At 35.6% G+C, this 24,918-nt stretch overlaps 1 protein-coding gene across 2 annotated transcripts in view; it reads right to left on the reverse strand.

The window, feature by feature from the left end:
* gpc5a (glypican 5a) overlaps positions 1-17,873 on the reverse strand; it is a 263,163-nt gene extending 245,290 nt beyond the window's left edge. The window contains exons 1-3 of one of the 2 annotated variants that reach the window (XM_051702186.1): positions 17,845-17,873; positions 16,334-16,438; positions 4,920-5,081 (exon numbers count right to left, since the gene is read on the reverse strand). In XM_051702186.1, the coding sequence (XP_051558146.1) occupies positions 4,920-5,028 (109 nt within the window). In that variant the 5' untranslated portion in view covers positions 5,029-5,081; positions 16,334-16,438; positions 17,845-17,873. Of the gene's footprint in view, positions 1-4,919; positions 5,082-12,898; positions 13,242-16,333; positions 16,439-17,844 lie in introns of those variants that run through there. The other variant, XM_051702185.1, reaches the window with a different exon arrangement.
* Between the last annotated feature and the right edge of the window lie 7,045 nt (positions 17,874-24,918).

Here is a 24,918-nt window from a genome sequence, read left to right on the forward strand (position 1 = left end):
ATTATTAACATTAGAAAATGTAAAATACACAAACAAAATAAGACATAAAATGTAAAATTCTTCATAAAATGAAAGCTACAATCAGGTTTCATTAGCTTCAACTTAAAATGTGGCACGAAAGCAAATATGTTTTTAACATGGCATTGAAAAAGAGTGGGCAATAATGTTTAAATAAAAAAATAAAAAAATCTGCATAATATATTTTACAGTACCTAATCACACCATTGTTAAAATTTTAACCATTTTAATATTGGCTGGCACTAATCTAATCACCAATATACTGTATCATGCATCAGAATCTTTTACAGTATGGATATAGCAGTGTGTTTGATCCTTTTATTTTCATTCAGTATATGTTTAAAAACTTCAATGGTGTTCTCTATTGTAGGTGAGAGGTAATAACTAGTTGAGTGGGAGACTGTGATTTGAGCCCTGTAATATAGGTTTAATCTCATAAAGTGAGTCTTGTGATTAGACACTGTCAGGGCTCTCCCAGAGTCTACACCCAACAAAATGTGCAAAATGGTTTTTAAATACTATGGTAACTGCCACCTGAATACCATTCTCACAAATTATGTGATAAAACACGGCTTGCGTTGAGATAAAAAGGCCCTAAACCACAAGAGAAATCACTCAAGGGACTGATTTTAATGATATGGTTTGTATGAAGTCTCGATACAATTTGTGCAACTGCAGGCTAAACATGAGTGCAAACGTTCAGAGTAATGTTGTCTTATGAGATAAGCTGTAAACAGAATCGTGTCTACACTTGTATTTGAAGTAGCAGTCACAGCTCAGAAATAAGAGCACGGGGGAAAGTTCGTCCTGGGCTATTCTTGCTCTTGTGAAGTTGTAAAATCTACAGTGCTGGATAGTAATGGATTACATGCCATCTGGATTACGTAATCAGAATACAAAAATCAAGCACTTTTAATATGACTGCGTTACATTTTATAATGTGCGAAATCAAATTATCTTTACATTTTTATGGATTACATGATTACATTCTTACACCACCAATCAGCCAAACTCAATAACTAGTGCGTAATTAAATTTAAAAATCACGATCTGAGTGGTCTGAATATTTTATGTAACAAGCCCTTGTCCACCTGTCCAAAATTTTAGACACTCTTCTGTAAAAGCACGTTGCAAACAAACATTTAAGAGGTGTCGGTCACATGCAACGTTGTGCTTGTGTGCCATGCAAATGCACTTTAGTCATAGGTTAAGGCCACACCTTCTCATGAATAATTATGAGACAGTACAATTATCTCATTATTGATTTTAAAGCTGGATAATAAAACTCAAATCCCTATTCCTAATTTTGTGAATAACAACAATAAATAATAAATAAATAAAAATACAAGCATTAGCCACTTTTCCACTATCGGGCCAGTGCAAGCAATTGCTATCAACTGGCCAGCCGGGGCCAATAGCCTCGGACCTTGAAGCCCCGATGAAGGCACGATGAAGCCCCGGAAGCGACAGTGGGAATGCAACTGACCCTGGCATGCACTAGCATGCCCTCATTTGGCCCGATAGTGGAAACGCAGCTATTGCCTTTTATATTAATTATCATTAATATTGTAAAGCACCTTTTTTTATTCTAAAAGCAACTGACAAATACCAAGCTTCTGTTTGATTTTTAATTGGTACATAATATGTAAAATTAATGATTTGTTTTTCATTAAAATATGTAATGGGTAATCCAAAAGTAATCCGAAAGTAATCATATTAGATTTCCTAAAAAGTGTAATCTAAAAGATTATGTAATGGATTGCAATTCATGGTGTGTAATTTGTAATCAGTACCTGATTGCATTTCAGAAGTAATCTACCCAGCACTGGAAGTGTAGTTCACTATTAAAACCATTTCCAAATGTTTTTTGTTGTGTTTTGGACCATATTACATTAGGACTTAATGGTTTGTATTAGTTTCCATTACAGATATGTACTGTTACCTGTAATGGTATCCAATTGACATAGCATGCCACCAATAAAAATCAACACATTTCCAGTAGAGACCCACAGGGACCATTATAGCTTTCATTAAAACCAATACCAATACCAAACCATTGTAACCATTAAAACCATTACAATTTCTGTTAAACCCATTAGAATTGGTAGAATTTTCATTTTTGGGTGTATTCTCCTTTTCAAGGAATATGTGGCTATACTTTTGAAACAGTGAGTATTTTAACGTTTACTGATTGGCCCCATTCACTTCCATTGTAAGTGCCACACTGTAACCCAGATTTTTGCCTTTTTTAAAGAATAGGAGGAACGAGTCAAAATAAATTTTAGTGTTAATCAACATTATGCCACAAATGCTGTCGACAGAGCTTAACTTGTACTGAACCTGGAATATTCCTTTAAATAAGTAAAGAAGAGATGTTGTGGAGCATGAACAGACAACCAATTCCAATTCACAATTGATTCCAACTCAAACGCATCCATTCCCACTTACTTCAAAAAGGCAGTCCTCTCTAAAACTCACTCACACTCCACATATCAATAGAAAAAAGTGACACTTTAAATGTAATGGGCTTAATCTTCACACTGCTGGAACTTTTGAGCACACTAACAGTAACCTGGGCCAATTGTGAGCTACTACAATGCGAATAACCACCTCTGTGAAACTTGGGAGCTAGTCTATTCAGAGAATTAGCAGTAGGCAAAACAGACATGTTTTTATTTGGGAGGATCCCTGGAAGACTGCATCTTCTACAGTTAACTCTTGTGGGAGATCCAGGTTTGTCATTTCGTTTAAACAGAGGATACAGTTCCTCCACAAAGGTGTGTGTTGGCTCCCATGTACTGACATTATGAAGCTGTAAAGGGTTTCATTAAGGTCTGCTAACAAGCATTTTGGTGTACAGCTCTTCAAGAAAGCCTTTAATTCTCAAACCTTGAACTATGGTCAAACTGAAAAGTAGTGAATAGACAACAGAATTAAGTCCTTGGAGAGTCTCAGAGGAACTAAATTACATGTCATGGCCTTCAGGGCAGTGTGTACGGGGAAACTATACTTGCTGATACTCTACTATACCATGGTTGTGCTGTATAAAAATAGGTGAAAATAATTAATATTGAAATCATACCAAGTGGGAGCACAGTAATATGCCTTTACACTTTTGGTGCATACCGCAATTTCACTTGAAAAAGTGGTCTGGGGTACGGTCTTGAATGGGGTACCATTCAATATATCATGATGTAAAACATCATAATAGAGCACAACAGTGTGCTTCTGGAAGTAACAATTCCATTAATTTATCCTGTAGATGAATTGATTTTCAACAATAACTTATAAACCTTTAAAGACAGACCTACCTTGAGCTATGAGGTTGTTCATTGATGGTATATGCTTCCACTGAAGCCAACCGTATGCGTAATTTCAACTTCATTGTTTAAAAATCGTGTTTGATAGCAGAATTTATGGTAAACAACTACATTACCCATGGTACAGCAGAGAAAGATCCACCAATCAGAGAACCGCGGCCAACAAAACCCGCGAAACATGCCCACTTCCATGACGCACTGTGAATGACGTTATCGAGTCGGTCTCCCTTCACCTTTAACTACTCATATATTTGTACATATCAGAATATTTTGCAACAAAAGTAAAATATATTGCTTCCATACTTATAATCAACAACATAAAATCAATAGTTTTATCTATTCCCATCGTTTTTTATTCAATGACATCATTCGCAATGCTTTATGGGATTGTAGTCTGTGCCCTCATGAAAGACGGTAAGTATACAGTCTTGTACATTTGTCTTCATGTCCGATTTTAAAGTTTTTCAAAGTTTGTGATGTTGTGATTCACATCGGAGCTGGTTGGTTTGGTTCATGACTTACAACTCTTTTATGAAGGATTTTATTAAAAGTCTATGGAAGAAATGAATGGGGAAAATACTTCCGGAACCCAGACGGCTAAAAAGTGGGCAGGCACTGTAGTGCTCTATTAGATTGCAAATTGCAAGAATGAATATGCAGGTTTAGTTTCCATCTCTATCACGTCATATTGAAGCGCGACTGCACCGAAAAATGCCGATTTCAGAGTTTGCGCTTTTTTAGATGACCTGCATTTTCACTATTGTACTCTAGGAAATGATGTAAATATGACAATAGATCAATTAAAATATCATTAAAGGGATCTATGTATCGATACAACATCTTGAGAAAAAGTATCACGATATATATCAGTACATGATTGTATCTGCGCTTATTTAGACATCTCTGCTTCATTATTGGACAAGATATACATAAATACACAAATCGATCAATTATAATATTGCGAGAGGGTTCTAAGTATCGGTATAGGCACAGTCCTACTTCTACGACCGGTATAAAAGCTATCTGTCCTAACTTGCGAAAGTGAAACGCTAATTTTAATCTTTGCATGCTCCCAGACACTCTTATTATAGTATTATGCGTTTCTCATAGTCGCTCTTCTCCAGATAAATTGCTTTTGGAGAACAGTGCACATTCTTCACATCCACGGCAGACAAAACGCAAATGCTGTTCTGTGCATGAAAAGTTTCCATAGTAAATACAAAGGGACAAATACTTCAATAACACAATAAAACTGATATATTTTCCTGAGTCGTTACCTAGTTAAAGTGGTAAACAGCTGCCTCTCATACTCACATTAGCGACACAAACATACCGTGGTTTGGACCCAAAAGTGCAATGTGAAAAGAGATCTGCAGAGGGTGAAATCGAACTCATCTTGACACCAAGCTAAACAAATAGCCTAACGTGAAGTGTAAAAATTATATTTCGATTTTCAATTCAGCTTCTAAACAGTTCACAAAAAAATAAACAAATCCCGAGGTCAAAGAATTGAGAAAACGTTTGCGTAGCATTCTAAAGAATACACTAATATTAGTTTCCCCAATCAATTAACTCACTCACCATGAAAAGCAGCCACATTCCGTGAGATCAGGAACTTCAGACTAGAGCTGGATATCTGGAGAAGATTTTGGATGTCTCGTCGTGCCGCCACCTGATAACGTTCCTCCATCTTCTTAGTGCAGCACGTTACATTTCTGGACAAACAAACTTGGAGATCTGAACCTGTTGGGTCAAATAACAAAGATTACGATTGGGTATATAAGACAATATTCAAGTTACATGGATTTGTTTTTACATTTATTGCATAAACTGGATTACCTTTAATGATTAGTGTTGCTTGTATTAGTAATTTTTTAGGTGTTTGTTCAACAATGCAAAACACAATTTTCTTACGGACTATTTTTGTCTTATTTTCCAGTAAAAATATCTAAATATCTTTAAACAAGAACAAATTACTTGAGAAGCAGAATGACACAAGATTTAAAGTCTTGTATTTACAGCAAACTAACAAAATTTGGTGGGATTCATGACTAAAACAAGAAAAACTACAGTATTTGCCAATGGGTTGAGAAAAATAAACTTGTTTTCCCTTTGAATTAAGTTTTTTTTTCCTTACTTTACTCTCATTTATATATATATATATATATATATATATATATATATATATATATATATATATATATATATATATATATAAGTATTAAACTTTGACACTTATCCCGTAATGTTTGTGCAATGCATATGAATAAAAATCTCAAACTGTGCTAGATCTGGACTATTACTTGGTGATCAGACTTCTGATTTTTGCCTGGCAGTCAAAAAATAATCCCATAGATACACTCTGAAGAAATGAACCAAGCCATATAGGCAAAATAATACCATAGACATCTGGGGTGCAACAACTTAGCAACTACCAATAACACCCTCGCCAAACCAACATGTGTGCCAAAACCATGCAGAACACCTTAGCAAAAGTATAGCAATGCCCTGGCAACAACCCAGAAAACCACAGTGTCATGCAGAGGCGATTCTAGGATTTTAATCGTAGGGGGGCTCAGCCCCCAATGAAACCATAAGATGTGCACATTTAATGTATTACACTCTGTTGCATAGATTGAGGTTTTTTTTTAACTGTGTTTACAGCATTCAAGATAGCAATATTAATAGTAATATAGAACATAGAATATAGTAATATTCATTCAGAATTAACAAAAACATTTTTGATGTCATTGTAATGTCATTAGTCACTTTTACTCTTAATCCATCCAGCCCCTTTCCCTCCTTGAAAACTAGATTACCAAACTAAACAAACGACATGCTCTTCTCCTTCAGATGGTCAACAGACGCTGATTCTCACTTGTTTACAAATCGAATGGGGGAATGGGGCGTATTCATATTCAGTGGTTCAAACCAATGATACGCTCCTTAATAGCCTGCACTCCAATGCTACTGGCTCAAGCTATAGTCAGTCTTTACAAGTGGAAAAAGCCACCAAAGCAGTCTCGCGCTAACAAAGAGTGCAGTGGTGCTGCTGTTTAAAGATTTGCTTGCTGCTTTCTGAGTCACAGATTTTTAGGGGGGCTGAGATTAATTTTAGGGGGGCTAAAGCCCTCCTAAATAAGGTCTAGCAACGCCTTTGGCGTCATGGCAGCGAGTTTTGCACGGGAAAGCACCACTCATATTTTCTTAAAAATGTCAAAATCTAGTTTTAGTATTCTTTAAATTTTTACCAATACGCTTATGTTAAGGACGATTAACAAGCTCATACCCTGCCGGGTGGGCATGAAACCTAATCTTTGTGCAAGCTGCAACAGGCCAGTTGGGTTGGGGGGAGGATGAAAGAGCAGATATCTCTTGCCATCAAAATTCTTATCATCGCACTGAGATTCAACAAAAAACTTTCCATTGCTAGGTAAGAAAAAGACAGTACCTTCTCCCCCCCCCCAAAAAAAGGTCAATGGTAATGACAGCACCTAGAGGGCTGGAGCTCTAAGAAAACAGCAGTGGACGTGCCGGGACAGGACGAGCCAAGTGTTGCTAAAGACACTATCACCACACTGTGATGCTATGTTTTGAGATCCTGAGCGAGATGCGAAGGAGATGGCACAAGGAAAGGAATTCAGACTCTGGCTATGTGCAGAATGGAATATAAGCCTTTTACGTGGCCTACTAAAAACTTCATAATATACACTGCATACTGCCTACTATTTGTAAGATCCTATGAAATTTCTTTCCAAATTCAATTTTTTCCATTTTATTTTTTCTTAATTCTGTGTTTTACAGTTTAATTAAATTTTACCATAAAACAAATGTTTAAATAAATTAATTCATAGAATTTTTATTGAATTAAAAACAAAATAGTTATTTTTCAACATACCATTACATTATTTTTAACAAAAGATTTGCTTCTATCCAGATCCTCACAGCACAATCGAAAACACAATATTGGAGTTATTTGTTTTATTTATTTTTTTATACAGTCACACAGCAGCGCATCACAGCATATTGCAATCAGAATATATTGCATAAATATAATTTAACAATTATTTAATTATTATTATTTATTACTACATTTCATATTACATTTTACTGTACAGTAATACTATATTTATGTTGCAATGTCTGCTATTTTAACGTGTTTAGTTAAATTAAGCTTTTGTTATTTACTGGTTTTTATGACTGGATTCCGCGATTCTATCCATGTTTTCTGCATCACGGAAATTATAGGGCAATATATTTTATAAAAAAACACATGACCTTGTGTTCGGTTTGAGTCCAGCATAGTCGAGTCCGAGTCAGGATCAAGAAGTGAGTTAATAAAACTGTTAGTGACAGTACACTTTAGATAGGTAAAGTTTGTCAAAACAAACTTTGATGTTGGCTTGACAAAGCCTTGTCTGAAAGTTTGAACTAGTTTTAAGTTTGATGGATAGACAGACAGACAGATAGAGAGAGAGAGAGAGAGAGAGAGAGAGAGAGAGAGATGGAGAAAGCACCTAAAGCAGATCAAAGGCCTTATTTTTATTTGTGTACATTAGAAATTTAGATAGTTGGAGATTAAATTTTGTTAGCACATTTGAACATTACATCAATGTAAGCCTACAGGAGTTTTCCTGATCTGTCATCGTCCACAGAGCGAAAATCGTAAATCTGATTGGTTATAAATTCAGCACACTATTTCAGAACTGTCTGAAGGTCTGTGCCGAGTTTTGTGAATGTAGCTTGAAAGCTCTAGAGGAGTTAGTGTTACAAATTTTGGTCTCAGTTTAGGGATTTTGAAGAACATGAGAAAATCAATCCATCCAATTGTGAACTTTCTCCCCTCCATTTTTACCCCAGTTCACATGATTCAACAGGCTGTGAGATCTGGGAATTGTTGGAGATGACTGCAGGAAGGGACTCCTGAGAGTACAAAAGTCTCCATGAACACTGTCCGTGTACAGTTGCTGCCCCAACTCGATTCACCAATTGGATCGCAAGGGGCCACCAAATAAGCCAGTGTGACCAATCACATAATTAAAAATATATATATATATATATATATTTTTTAAGGTGTATTGTGTCATTTCTGTGCAACTAGTGTCACCAAACAGTACGTCATGGGAATGGGCGGTCGCTGCAGAGCTCTTTAGCAATGGTTTGTTTGCCGCGATTCTCTGATTGGTGGATCTCTCTTCAGGATTATAGGTAATGTAGTTCTTTACCAGGAATTCCGCTATTAAACATGATTTTTTAAAAATGATGCTGAAATAACACCAATTGATGGCTTCAGCACAAGCATATTCCATCGATTAACAACCTCAGAGCTCGTGGTAGGTTTCTCTTTAAAGGCTTATAAGTTATCGTTAATACTGAAATCCCCTGTGGCAAAAATGAAAGAGATTTTTACTTCCGGAACCAGACTGGTGCGCTCTATTACAAAAATAACTTTCAGGCAGGTCTCATGAACACTCCCCTGTCTTCCATTGATTGGCCAAATACATAGTCCCACCCGAAACTCGTGCCATTGGTTCAGCCAATGATGTCATGTCGGCCTGGTCTTGATGTTCAAACAAACAGATACATTCATTAAAAGTGCAACAGTGCCACAATGTTTACACTTTTCGAGGAAACTGCCTATATGTGGTCTCTGTATATTAGCCTAAAGTGGGATAGGAAAAGATATTTCTATTTTAACTTCGAAAATTAACATCACCTTTAAGTTGAAAAAGTTTTCGCAAGTCACGCAGTTTCTGTTCTCATGATCGATCATTGCTGTCACTTCTAGGTTTTCAGGTACTCGTGCCCATCACTAGTAGGTTACCCATGGACAGACAACATCTTTACTGACACAACATTACATCACCAAGGGCATTTTTAGAAATCTAATTAGACACATTTGGTTCAAGTGAAATCCACCACTACACCTTAATGCCTAATCAAATGGTACATTTTGAGAGAAAATATCTTCAAGTTCACACATCTTTGAAGCTCCCTACACTACTGACACTTTCTTACATGAAGGCATTCCAGAGGAATTACCACAAAACCCAAGATTTATCAAATCAAAAGCAATGCGTCTTTGGCTTAGAATCTGCTCGCAGTGACATGTAAGATTGCATGCTTATGGGGTCCAAGTGAAGCTATGAAAAACTTCATTTAGACAAGATGGTCAGCACATTTTACAAGCTTCTCTGACCATAGCCTTAGAACTGCAACAGCTTGTTAACAAGAAAAATGTCTGGCACGCTCGGCAATGCTCGAGTAATGGTAACTTACAGAAATAAACGCCTTTGAGGAATCATTTAAACGGTGTCAACCATCAATGTGACTTTATTATTAAAGCTTTGATTTACCTACCCCTTTGGTGGTCAGTTTTTTATTTGATATGTGGAGCTAAGCCCCTTCAAGGGGTCATATGGTGTGGGGTCAGGCTATAATTGGACTGAGAAATCACTGGACATCAAACAGTTTGCATGGCTACTAACATTCGATATTGGAAGCAGAGAAGCAAACATTGCCATATTTAGAAAGCGGTCTGCTCACAGCTAAACAGCAATAAAAGTGCATCCCTTTAGAATGTTTTACCTGTAATCACAGTCTCACAGTACATCTCAATGTAAAAACTGCATTGCATGAAAAAGAACATCTGATTCTATTTTCTCCCAATGAATACTGGAGTTCAGGATGAGCAATGCTTATAAACACTCTGTCTGGATTTAGTTGAGTTGCACAAGATTTTAATAGCAACCACAACCTCCAATCCTAACATTAAAAATATATATATATACCCTCTCTTAGAAACAACCCTCTTCCAAGCAGCACTTGGAAGTGAGCTCCATTTGATGACCTACAAACTATTGTGTACAAACTATACATCCAAAGCCACTTAGCATCCATTATGCAAAGTTTGTCAAACTGGTTAGAGGTTGCTCTTTCATTCTGTCATGAGCGGCTACTCATATCCTAAGACGGTCCATTATAAGAGAGGTCACAAAACTAGTTTCAGATCAAAAAGAAACAATTATCCAAACAACCTGACAAAGACTGTCCCATGGGCTTGGAGGCCACACTGCCATACAGTCCTTAAGGAATTCATATAACAGCAGTTTTTGTCAATAATTGTGGCTTAATTTTCAAGTCAAGTGGCTAGTTTCTAAACCAATATAAAGTGTACTTGATCTTACAGGGAGTGATTTACAGAAGCAGCATTCTGATTTGAAACCTTGGCATGATGCACTTGACTTAGCTAAAAGTCTTGAGGGCAAATATTGATGACATGCCAGATAAAACACTCTTCTAACCGCAGAATTTGACAGGTTTGAATGTGTTATCTCCAGTATACCGAGCAAGTTTCCCACAGGCATGAAAAACTAGACATTTTAGACTTTTCCATGGCTGGAAATTTCATACAAACTTCTACATAGATTTGCTCAGCTCTAATATTTCTTCAGGTAAAAATAGATTTTTTTTTGTTTTTTATATCCTTATCCAGTCATCATGAACAACTAAAAAAAATCATAGAAATTAATTGCTCAAAAGGTGCGGGGAACCTCATCAAAGTCACATTTTGTTCTGCTTCGGTTTTCTTTATAATTACTTTTTCTCCAGAGTTCACTCTGGCACATCAACAGCAAATATTACTAAAAAGAATAGCCAAAGGGGCCTCTGAATTTTATGTCAGGATAAGTTGCATATACACCATGTTAAAAGACAAATCAACTTAAAAGAAGCGACTGTTTATAATCTTCCAGGAAACTTCAGAGGATCTTCTTCCAAATTCTTTAAGTAAATGTGTTTTTAAAGAAGACTGGAAATCTCTGGTTTCAAGTCTGTCGAGGAAAGTGCTACTATACAAGTTTAAGTTATCAAAACTGCTTCATACGAAACGATTCAGTTACAGAATTCATCTTCAAAGTACTGTGCCTCAGACAGAGCAGTACTTATTAACCTCAAACTTCTGAAGACGTTAAACGCACCCAGTGGCTATTAATTGTCTAAAACATCTTTAAAAGCGTCATTTGAAGTTCATTCATAAAGCAGTAAAGTGATTTGGGGAAATAACATGCAGTTAAATGAGGATGCAAATATTTTAACCCTTGTGCGACCATCGGGACATTTTTGTCTTTTTCGATCATTTTGGCTGTGTTAATGCCAATGGCATACATTTTGTCAAAGGTGTATATTTTTGGGGGAATTTTTATATTTCAACCTCAGTTCCTATAATACATCTATAATACACTGTGTACACAATATAATTTCACTCAGGACCTTCAGGACGAAAATGTCCCCATTGAAACCCATTAAAACTGCAATATTTGATCCCAGTGCCATTAAAGCATAAAACCATGAATTCTTTGATATTATGCTTTCATTCCGGACCCCTGGCTTCAAAATTTTAATTTTTAATATTTTCCACCAGATGGCGCCATTTTCCTCATGTTTAGCCTATGGAGCAAATACATGCTTTTTTCCTATTTTCTGTTTGCTGTATTATAGAGCACTGCAGGCCAACTTAACTAATGATGCAGCTAAAATTGTGTGGGTGTATTTTGTATGTGTGTACTGAGAAATTTCAGTGTGTGTGTATGTAAAAACAACAGTGGCATTTTGTAAACAAACTGGCATTTAAAAGGTTAAAATCCTGAAAATGAATGAATATTTAGTAGTTATGATCAGGACTGATGCTGGTTAAAACAATTCACTCACTGAAAGTGGAAAATAATATTAATATTTTTATGGCAGTTTTTTGACAAGGACATTTTTGTCCTCAAGTCTTGAGTGTGCGATTTTTTTTATTTATTTTTTTTAATCTGACAATGCACAAAAAATAATAATGCATCAAAATCAATGTTGCTAATCATTGACATATCCCAGGCTGTGATCATCCTCCCCAAAAATTTCCCCTTAGCATTTAGTATATGGAAATAATTCATTTTTTGTGTTTTTCTTTTTTATAAAAACAACAGTGACATTATGTAAACAAACTGCATTTAAAGGGTTAAAATACTGAAAATGAATGAATATTTGGTAGTTATGATCAGGACTGATGTTGGTTAAAAAAATTAACTCATTGAAAGTGGAAAATAATATGAATATATAATATTATTATGGCAGTTTTTTTGACGTGGACATTTTTGTCCTCTAAGGACCTCTAAGTAACTTTATTTTAAATCGATGCATATAGGTTAAATTCGCGCGAAGCGCTCGTGTTTGTTTGCGAAAAAAAAAAAAAAAAGTTTCGCTTAATATCGCTAGTTTCGATTAATATTTTGGTTCATTTATTTACATTTCAAAAGCAGTTAAGACTTCAATATTTGATGATTTCTTTATGAAAATAAATAAATAAATAATTGACTACCCATCGTCTTTTAAAACAACAGACAGGTGACTTATTAGAAATACGTATTCGCAGACCGTGCGTGCGAAGTTCGGCTATTTTTTAAGCATCATTTTACAGTGATATTCGTGATGGAAATCAAAATAAAAATCGTGATACAAAGTCAGAAAGGCGTTGGTGATACACCATCAATGTCATGCCAAAATCGGTAATATCTTACCTGTTCTCGGCGTTTCAGGTAATGAATTTAAAGGTCCGATTTGCTTCTGTTGGAACACTTTCCGCACTTCATCGCAGTTCGCCAAACTTCCCCAACTCGGATCGATAAAAGCCGCTAAAAAGGCATAAACCAAAACTCCACGCATCCCCATCTCTAAAAACTGACCAGAAGCCGAAATTGTCCGTTTGTCCGTCCGAGTTAAAATCGTGCTGCCTCTAAACCTGGGCGTATTATTTATGTCTCGGAAAACTTGCTTGATGAATACATGTGTGAAAATAACAAATACGAGGCTGTGGAGGATTTCGCGCAGTATCTTCAGAGCGCAGTTGGTGTGGAGGTGGAAGGGAACTGTCAAGCGAGAAGGGGCGGAATCACAAGTGTGGGTCATACAGCTGGATACTGTTGGACTGCAAAGTGAAAAGCAACGCGACAAACTAACCAGCTGTTTCTTATAACGGGAGCTTCTTAGTTGGAAATACGAACTATACTCATGTCAGCCTACTTGCAAGAGTTATAGTTGTAGCATACTCTCTTTATAATACGTCAAATGTATTCAATGTATGTATTGAACCATTCAGGTTTAGATGTTTAACATGGGCCCTGATGGAAATTGAGGGACGATGGCTGTTAACAAAAAGCTTTAAAGTCAAGCAAAAAAATACCATAAAGCAAAACGAAAAAAATACAATAATTTGTATTATACTTAAACACTTTCAAGGAAAGAAAATTGGTTTCAAGGACTTATAGAGGGACTCTCAAATGGGTTGCCACTGAGCCATCTGTTGGACAAATTATAGAAATACAAGGCGCACTTCGTAGTTTTTACAGTAGGATACTCGAGACATTTTTTTGTTTGTTTTTTTGAGTATAGATTAATAATAATAAAACCTAACAATTTAGCAGTTTTCCCACATGTTCAAATTTCCAAAAATACTCACTGCTTCAAATGTATAGAGACAGGATGTAAACAATATGCATGTTAACTTGATTTTAGTGCGATAAAATTGCAAACTAAACTTTGCTGCGTAAAGTTGTATATTTTAACAACTTTGTAGCATGACAACATAACACCATAAACCAGAAAAATTATTTGAGCAAATTTACAGGTCAAATAATTCACAAGTTCTGACAGAATTCTTTTATAAAATCATGATTCACATTTCTGCCTTTAAACTCTCCAAAAATTGGCCCCATTGTAAGCGGCTCATTGACTTATTTTTTGAGGGACGAGTGGATTTCTTTTGGGTGTGTGTGTGTGAGATAATCAACATTGTGCCACAAATGCTGTCGATTAATCTGAACTCGTATTGAACACAGAATATTAGTTTAAGATGGGAATACATGACAGAATAAACACTTTGAATTAAAGCAACTTTTAATAACAGTAGACATATGCAAAAGTATTGTTTATACACAATCTCAGCCATAACTACAACTCAATTTAAATAAGGTATTAGCCAAGACCACCCTTCCTCATTAAGTATATTTACGAAGGATGCTGGATGACTTCGCTTACTCTGCATTCTCATAATTGGATTTGACAAACCAATTGAAAAGCTAATAACATGGTCAACGTGGCATTGACAGAATTTATCCATTCATGCGGTTGTCCAGTAACAGAACTGGCCATGGTTTAAGTACAGGGAAGCTGGTACTACATGATAAAAGACAGCCTTTTTTAGATAAGACCAGTTTTGTGCACACTTGCAGCTTTCGTCAATACTACAACCCCAAAGCATTGTGGTTTTGTAACCATTTTGACAAATTCAAAATTACATCAGTAGCTCTTTTATGGTAGAGCAGTATAAGTGGCACATGTTAACTAGTGCACATTTACAAATATCAAGCAGCAATACAATTATGTACGTCAATCATTTAATAATTCAATGCAAATTTCAAGATTTGAAAACAGACCAAAAAGGACATTTTAATTACACTTACACAAGTAATACAATCTACTGAAAGCAATGACAAAAAAAGAATGGGGACTTCCAATAGAAAAAAAAAATACCAACATGTGGGGTACAATCTCCACAATCCTCTACAGGCCGGGACAAGTGCAATACCTTCCAAACACACAGCATTGCTACCAATCCCAACCTGTGCAGAAAGGGACCAAACATCTACAAACAGCTCTCGAATGTGCTGCCACTGTCAGTTTTGCATGGATTTGCACAGTAAATACTCTTTAAAAGCTGAATGCAAACCTGCAAAACTGACCGAGGTCCAGCAAGGTTACAGTGATGGCAACAGGAGTCTTCCAATCCCGGGTGCATTTAGTTAGAAGTACTTCAAGTGCTCACACTGCAGTAGATGACAGAAACACTACCTGCACTATAAGCACTTTAGCACTGCTGAAACTCTTAAGACATTATGGGCAACAACAGTCACATAAGCATTTCATCTCAAGATTTCAGTCAAAAACTTGGAAACGTGGAGCAGCAGCAGGCCACCATCAGTTTTGCATAGATTTGCACAACTCCAGTTTTCTTGTAGTGCAACTATGCAAAACTAGCAGAGAACTGCACAAAAAATAAAAATAAATTCAGGGAAAAAGGTCAATCCATACGTCTAGATGCAAGTCACAGTCCCTCGTGCCAGAAGGAGCACTTAGCGCAGTAGATGCTAGTCTACTTCACTATCTGCACTAGATGCACCTTAGCACAAAACCGTTAGAGTATGGAGTCTCACAAAGGATGCTTGGTGGTGGGAAAGAGGTAATGGCCAAGTGTATTGCTAGAAGTGCCTCCACTGCAGTAGATATTCCATAATACTACCTGCACTGTAAGCACTTTGACAATACCATGACACCTAGGGTTGCCACCTGTCCCGTAAAATACGGGATCATCCTGTATTTAAAGGTAAAATGATGCGTAACGTATCGAATCAATACGGGACATGTTTTGTTCAGTGTTTAAGCTGGTCAGATAGCGTTTCGGTGAAATCATTCCAGATCGCTAATTTAACATTGATATAAGTTGGAAAATGTCCCTATGGTGGGTAAGGGACCGTCTGAAAAGTCCACACATGGTGCTAAAACTATGGATTTGTTTTTCTATATAAATGTTCAATAAGATCAAACAATGTATGAATACAATCACAGAGTCATAAAAACAAATACAGGTGAAGGACAAAAAAATGAACATAAAATTAAATATGTATAAACCAACCAAAACATATCAAGACAAAAAAAAAAAAAATTATATATATATATATATATATATATATATATATATATATATATATATATATATATATATATATATATACACACACACACACTTTTTTTTTTTTAAATAAATCATGAAAGTTTTCATTTGAGCATATAATTATTAATAATGCATATTAACAACGCATTTATTACAAAACTGATGTGGTTTTTTAAGCGTCCCTTATTTTACAACTTCAAAATGTGGCAACCCTAATGACACCAACCACTTTTAATTTCGCATCAAGAAAGTCCAATGGATTCATCACTCCATGGAAGTTGACCTTATGTCACGGAACTTGCGGGTAACTACTCCATCATTCTTGCAGTTTCTGAGAAAGGGAAGGGGAGAAATATTTGCGTTAGTTCATTGACTAGATTATAAACCAAATGCAAGTAAACTGCATTGACTGAGTTCGTTGGCCTGTTACAAGCGTGAGGGCCTCATGGTAAAGCACATGTCGGACGGGCACTGCGGTGCTATCCTTATCCAAACTTTGACATGCATCACTCTTTAAACTCAGACAATTTACCAAAACCTCATTACCTAGTTCACTCCCTCCGTTTCGATAACACATAATTTCACTATCAATATGAGAACTAGTGCTGAACGTGTGAATGAATTGCGCAGCCTGCGGACCGCGCCGTCCATTTGGCGCATGCGCACTCAGACGCAGCCCGGATCAACCCTAACCTCCCCCCCCCAACGCGAAACAATCTGCACTAACATGGCGTCGAGTTCACATACCGGATCATTCTTCGCTTAGAACTACACCATTAGACAACAAGTAGTCATTACCATATGTCAAACAGGGAGCAATTACGAAGAGGTTGTGAGAAAATGTCTTAATGGCAACAAATACGACGTCCGCAGAAGCCAACTCGTTTGTCAACACCTATAACTACAATGGCTAGTGCAAGGCTAGCTCCCTCCGGCCCCTATTAAACCACTTGCTATCATGATTAAGCCCAACTACCCACTCCGTTAGACTCATTTGAATAATTCAATAACATTTCACACCCTGGAGTGAAGTTAAATGGGAAAGTGATCGCAAAGCAGGGGAATGTTTTTGTCCCACGCGCGGTAGCTAAGCTAGCCCGTGCGCGCGCGGCCTACGCATCCCCCATGTGCTACTGCTTTGTTCTGGAGGCACTTTAACTCGCATGCCACTACAACACTAAACAAGAAAACACTCTGCAAGTCTAAAAACAACTTCACTCGTTCCCTACTAAGCGATCGCATCTTCCCGATGTGAATCGTGGCGTAAAGCGCAGACGCGCTATGCATGAAGAGTTGGTGGTTGCATTACAAGGAAGCACGCTTTTCAAATCTCCCACATTCTCCCCAAGTATGGAGGTGTAGAGGACTACCATGCGCCACTTACTACATTGTTTTTATGAGCATCGTTGTCGTTTGCGAAAGCGGAGTTACGATATCGCGCTCGGAAATCATTGCATATGTGTTAACGCAGGAAAACGCGATTGATTTACTGAGTCTAGACGCAATCAAAATATTAACAACAGGTTTGTAGTGAATAACGCACAGTAAGACACTCACCAGTGAAATCCTCCATCTTCACTCACTTGCACAAATCTGCGAAACTGATGCGTAAACTTAAAAGTGAACAGCGTGCGAATGTAAAACACGTGGCGCGCATCCAAAGCAAAGTGAAACAGCTCGTAAAATGACTTTGTTAATCGTAGTAAAAAATGCAAAAGTGGCGCGAACGCGACCTACCTTTTAACCATGTGGGTGAATGAAGGGCGACTCCCGTTGAACGTAAATATCTACAACCCCCAACTCCTTCATTAGCATAAATAAACTACTTCCGATCTTTAGCCCTCCAACCAATCCAAAATAAAGCATTGTTTTAAGGAGAAGAAGAAAAAAAAAAAAAAAAAGAAAAAAGCGAGGGAACAGCTAAATACGGACGCCGGTATGTCCTTATTCCCCATGCAATAATTAATAATATATTAAATCAATATAGACATGCAAAGCGTTGACGTTGCAGCTCAGTTTACACGTCTGTTTAAATCTAAATAATAATAATAATAATACAATAAAAAAAGAGACAAAGTTTGAGTGACATATATGTATGTATATATATATATATATATATATATATATATATATATATATATATATATATATATATATATATATATTGTGTATTCTATATATACTTTTTTCTTTTCAATATTTACAAAACAGATTCCTTATATGTGTAAACATACTTGGCAATAAAGCTCATTCTGATTCTGATAGGTGATCTATCTATCTATCTATCTATCTATCTAATATATATATATATATATATATATATATATATATATATATATATATATATATATATATATATTGTTTGTCAAGTTCAACAAGTGTATGATTATACTGATAGAGTGAAATGAGAAAATATTGCATGAAATTAGAGTAGAGTACAAATACACAATTGCATGTATATTTACAGCCCTAAAATGGATACATAGACAGACAGACAGACAGACAGACAGACAGACAGATAGATAGATAGATAGATAGACAGGCAGACAGACAGACAGAGAGAGAGAGATATAGATAGATAGATAGATAGATAGATAGATAGATAGAGAGATAGAGAGATAGATAAACTATGATGATGATGATGATATATAGATAGATAGATAGATGGATGGATGGATAGATAGATAGATAGATAAACTATGATGATGATAGATAGATGGATGGATGGATGGATGGATGGATGGATGGATGGATAGATAGATAGATAGATAGATAGATAGATAGATAGATAGATAGATAGACAGACAGACAGATAGATGGATGAATGGATTTACAAACTTACTGAGTGAAACATCAGTTTTACTCTACCATTCATGAACTTATTTATTTGTTATTTTTATTTAATTATTAAAAAAATGATATAAATATTATACTACTATTCAGAAGTGCTGATACAAATAATGGAAGTCTCAATGAAAAATAAAGCAAACCTAAACACAAAGAAAAAAATGACAACATGTTTGAAATGTTGTAATAAGGCTATTTCTAAGAGAAAATAGCATTTAAAAATAAATAACTGCATGATATGCATCAACAAACATATATCATGTGTTCATGTTCACTTGAAAAGTCAAGGTGATATTCCATAAACCAGAAAATGTACATGTCTTTTTTCTCTTTGTTCCTCAAAGTCTTCAGACAACAAGAGTTTAAGGCAGGTCTTGTGCTTGATCGCTGGCTTGTAACTTTCCCAACCCCCCACCCCAATTCAGCACTTTAAAAACATGGCGTTTATTTTCCGCAATGGGGGGAGATTTCAGGCCTCACATGGACGTGGGGGTCAGATTCGGCTTAAGGCTGTCTCTTGGTCAACAACCGGTTCCCCTGTGTCTCTGGACAAAGGATGCAATTCCATTTTGGAGGAAGGGCAGGAGGGTGGATATGATGACGCTCAAAGATCTGGGGGGGAAAAAAATGAGATAATGTCAGTCAGTTCTGAGGGTTGATAGAAAATGAAATGGAAAATAATAGCAGAGGGAGAAGAAAAAGAAACCCTTTTTATAATGTTAAGAATTTTGGAGTTCCTTTTTCGCCAATGTAGTTAACAGCAAGGAAAAGGAGGAAAATGACGAATGGTAGACATACAGGAAGAAGGACTATCCTGTTCTTTTAAAACCTTTTTCTCTTTCATTTGCTTTCTCTGTATCTTTCTCCTTGTCCATCTCTCTCTATCTCTTCCCCCTGTCCCTTCCCTTCTTAAAATGGCAGCAGACTCCTCCCACTTCAGGGGGCCAGGCGAAAATGTTTTGTTTGTCTTGTAAAAGCAAGGCCAGGAATTTTCACTGTTGGTGACCCTAAGTCAACCAGACTAATCGCTTCCTACAGCAATCCTTTAATATGTGAAATCCCACATATGAATGCCCTGGGTCAACTCTCAGGCCAGGCGGATAAATGAAAGAAAGTTGAAATAAAACTATTTAAAATATGAAAAAATGGATAGGTACGTCAACGGCTACTTTTGTTTTACATTTTCATTTCATGTGCTACTTTTTTCGAAGCATTATTGTCTGCATTGTATTGTAACTTAATGTTATTTATACAGTAAATGTAGATTGTTTGGTGGTGCATCTCTGAAAATGGTACTAAAGTGAAGAAAAATCTAATGAGAATTAGTACCAATTGTACGAGATGGTGAACTCATAAGAAAATCGTACAACTTTGTTTTGTATGAAAAACGTACCACTTTTACACCAACCAATGACATACGCTTCCCACTTTTAAAACCCTCATATTTCCTTCCCTCCATCGTACACAAAACGTATTTGTCAATGAAAATCATAAGGTATTAGCTATTTTGTTTGGGTTATTGGTTAACATTAAGAAATATAGTCCTATCACAAACATGCGTTCTGAACCCGGAAGTTTCGCTTTCTTCCGTCATTCACAAAAGGGCTTTTTACAGAAGTAATATGGTTAGGTTTAGTGTCTGCGTAAAGTGTTACACTTCTTTGTTAGGTTTACCTTTGCGTCAACACACATTTTGGGAAGAAACGAAACACTGTGGTATTCAAGGACATGAGGAGAGCGTATTTGATTGGTTGGTTGGTGTATTAGTTGTACATTTTTGTACAAACAAAGTTGTACGATTTCTTACAAATTCCCATGAGATCGGGTTGGTACACATGAGTAACAAATCGTTTCTTAACATACCACATTTCATGTCACTAATTACTTTTAAATTCGTTGAACACTCCAAAATATTTTACAAATGTTGTGAAATGAATTTTTTGGAGAACACATATCACAAAATATTGTAAAAAAGATCATTTTCAAAAGCAAACAGTGTAAGTTTTGCATTCTAGAGAAGCACTAAACCAACATCAAACAACAATGAACTATATTCTGCCAGATGTACATGGAAAAAAACCACCAGCAATTTATTGCTCTTCCAAGTCACTGCCAAACCACTTCAAATACAATTTGTGACTAGAGTAGTTTCAAATACACAAAGAGGTGTTTGTGCTGTCAATAATAGCAAAATGGTTTTCTTTGTCTTTTTCTTTTTGTGTTTGTTTCTAATAATGTATCAATTTAACATATAGAACCAATTGACTGTTGCATTTAGCCTCCTCAGCAAATCATTAAAGGCCCTTCTTTTAACATTTAAGTTTGGAACTTCAATCGATTGTCATTTCAAATTCACCTCACAGAAATAATTAAATGAAGTGGGAATTCATTTCAGGTCGATATCACTGTAAAAAATTTGTTTGCCTTTAAGTTATCATAACCTAAAATGTAGAATAAGTATAACTGCCCTGGGCTGCATTTCCCAAAAGCATTGCAAGCTTAAGTTGATCGTAGAAACCATTGGCGCCAATGGTTTCTACAATCTACTTAGGCTTATGATGCTTTTGGGAAACACAGCACTGGATTGATCTTGTTGAGATAACTCAGTTATCCAAGTTTTTGTTGGCTGAACTTGTGATAAGTTATTGAACTTAAAACTATTCAGCTGAAATCAATAATATAAGTCAAACAATTCAGCAGAAATTAAAATTATAAATCAAGAGAACTATGTACACACAACCCTAACCTATTCAGATTCCTGTCATGCACTGCGGCACAAATAAATTATGCAAATTGCAGTGTTACTGTCATTCTTTTCATTTTTTTACTGTTTGCTATTTTATTTATGCTGTTGGTTGTTGTGTTTGTTGTCACTTTCAGTTATTTGCCATGTAGCAATAATTCAAAGCTTATGTTGTAACTCAATGGTGTCATCATTGTCATCATCATTATGATTTGCGTGTAAAGTGTTAAGACTCACGCGTGTCTCCTTGACAATCTTAAGTCATAGTATGATAGAGGATTTAGATGTTGGTCTCTGATCATTGGCTGGCCATTTACAATCAACTGGCAGTTTATTTAACCTCTGAAAATAGGAGTGCCCTAACTACTTATCAATATCAATACCATTAAATGCAGATTTAACTTCTATATTCAGTTTGAAATGAAGTTGATTAGACTTAGAAAGTCAAGTTTACTCTGTTTAAACAATTTTCCCTCTTAAGTTGACGAAACATAACATTTTAAGGCAGCACAAACACTTAATTTATTAAGTTGAAACAACAAGATTTATTTTTTACAGTGGTCTCGTGATTATATTTCATGAACATGATTACCTCATAAATAGTCTCAGTTTATAAATGGTTTTAAGTTCAACACAGCAAAAACAACATTTGAGGTGGTTTCCTTTTTTGCTTTGGATAAAAGCATCTGCCAAAATGCATAAATGCATAAATGCAAGTGTTTTGTGTTTCATTTTCAGGTCAATCTTTCAACCAACTTTATGAGGTGCCTCCTGAGATGTTTTTATACAGTATTGAAAGAGTTCCCATGTTTAGATGGACACTTTTTCACTGTTCCTTTATGATTTGGTCCAACATCATAATATCAAAATAATTTTTATATAGTTTTGTAATGTCTTGACACAGTTTATATTTGTGTACAAAATTAATTTCAAGGTTTTAAACATTAGCCTTTAGATCATGGGAAACATGATATGTTGATGCCATATTTCACCATCTATGTTATGACTTTTTAAATGGCTATAGACACCTGGCTAGAGTTTGGTATGGCATTTAAAAAATGGCATAAATTATTATTATAAATTTTGTTTTTTTCATATATTTTCCTCACATGAAAATAAGTGCAACTGGTCACTTAAATAAAAAAAATATTATTATTGGATAACATATAATTCAAATATATTCAGTCATCTAACAATATGTCAAGATTTCTGTCCATAACCCCATTTCTGATATCAACTCGATGATTAGCTTCTCATTTAAATGAATATCCCAGCTTTAAATAGACATCATATGTGACATCCTGTCAATTACCATAGAAAAAACCAATCCACTCTTCCCACCAGTGAACAGTAATGCACATACATTAGAAGTCTATGGGGCAAGCCATTGCAACAGAATAAATGTTACTCACCTTTTTGAAAGTTTTGCCACAAGACATTATACTGTATATGTTAACTTGAGACAAGCATGATAAAATAACTTCCTTACCTTGTCTGTGCAAAGTTTTATCCAATCTTTCAACTCTTGACATGACCATGTAAAGGTAAATGTTCACATGCAAGAATACCAGAAAGCGACTGTTTGCATAGACAAAACTTCATCCACAGGAATTACAACGGTAACACAAAACAAGTTCATCCACCTAGAGAAGTGGTCCCATCGCTAGAGGGACGATTTAGACTCCTTTAGAGAGTAAACATCACATTTTAATATGATAAAATATATGCTTTCAAACCCTTTGCACTACCCTGCCCCACAGACATCCATTGTAAGTTCATTAAACATATTTGTTTTGATCGTTTTTACTAATTGAGGGGTGAGTCAAAATTAGTTTCTGTGGTAATCGACAGAGCTGAACATCGACAGAGCGATTTCCCAATTAGACCGATGTGGCCTGTATAGACTCTTGTCGACTTTAACATGTAATGGTTGAGGAATTACTTGTTTGCTTTGGAATACTAAAGCTGGGATCAGACATGTTTTTTGACACCATAATCATGCCCTTTGTGTGGCAACATCATCAACTGCCATTTATAGGGGCATTCTCGTCAGAAGTGTGTACAACAGCTCGCACCAAAGAATTCTCCAAAACAGCCATTACAGAAGGCAACAGGAACTGGACACTTTCCAGAAATGCGACCTTGGAACGATCCCATGATTCTCCTCATAGGCTACAGGCTGAAAAGTGTAACTGTTTATGAATTTTATGGATAAAAATATGAATCAATATTAACAAAAACATATTTTCTTAAAATTTATCACAGAATTTGTGCAGATGTCACTCTGGGAACCTGCTGTTTATCGACACTGATTTGACAAAAATAACACTTTTTCATTGAAAGATGTTATAAAATGTCTATGTAAAATGAATACAAGATAATTAAACTGTGTTATGAGCTATTAAACAGCTTTTCAGTGGCTTTCAGTAAATATGAAACACAAAATAAGTACTGAAACAGCAAGATAACAAACATTTAAATGCATGTGACAACTTACCCTGACCTGACATGGTATGAAAAAATGCCCTGAAAACACAGTTCAACCTTTCAGGTATATTATCTACTTTATTTAGATTTAATTGTGTAGTAGACTTCATTATTTTGCTCAATGTATGCCAGTGTGTTTTATTATTGTCTTGCTTACCAAAGAGTAATTACAAAAATGTAATTCTATTGAAATTTCTGTTTGGATGATTGAACAAAACTGTTTCCAAACTGTTTATTTGTAAATATAAATGACAGTTTTGAACTAGGTGTTCGAAATAGACATACAAGAGAAAACAAGCATTAAAGTAATTGGACTTTTGACTCAAAAATTGTAATTTTCCTGCAGTTTCACTTTCATAAGTTTTGTTTATGTAAATTGCTTAATACATGCAAATAAAACACTGGTCTGTAAAGCTTCTTTATGAATGTGCAATAAGAAGCAAATAACACATTTTAAATGTATCATAAGCTACTTAATAACTGATCTAAAATACATGTTCTCCTTAATAGGTTGACTCTAATTTGAAACTCTTGTGCTAAATGTCACAGTTAAATTTTTTAGGAAATCTTAATTCTGATATGCAAGCATCAGGGATGTACTTAAGCAAAACTGTTGAAACTAAATTGATATGCATAATATGCATTCATATAATTTTAATGGATAACAACGTTTGGTTACACTTTATTTTAAGGGTTCACAATAATGCACTAGTTAAGCATGAATAAGTTAGTAA

The sequence above is a fragment of the Myxocyprinus asiaticus genome, chromosome 7 (genome assembly GCF_019703515.2).
Source record: "Myxocyprinus asiaticus isolate MX2 ecotype Aquarium Trade chromosome 7, UBuf_Myxa_2, whole genome shotgun sequence".
In the NCBI taxonomy this organism is placed as follows: Eukaryota; Metazoa; Chordata; class Actinopteri; order Cypriniformes; family Catostomidae; genus Myxocyprinus; species Myxocyprinus asiaticus.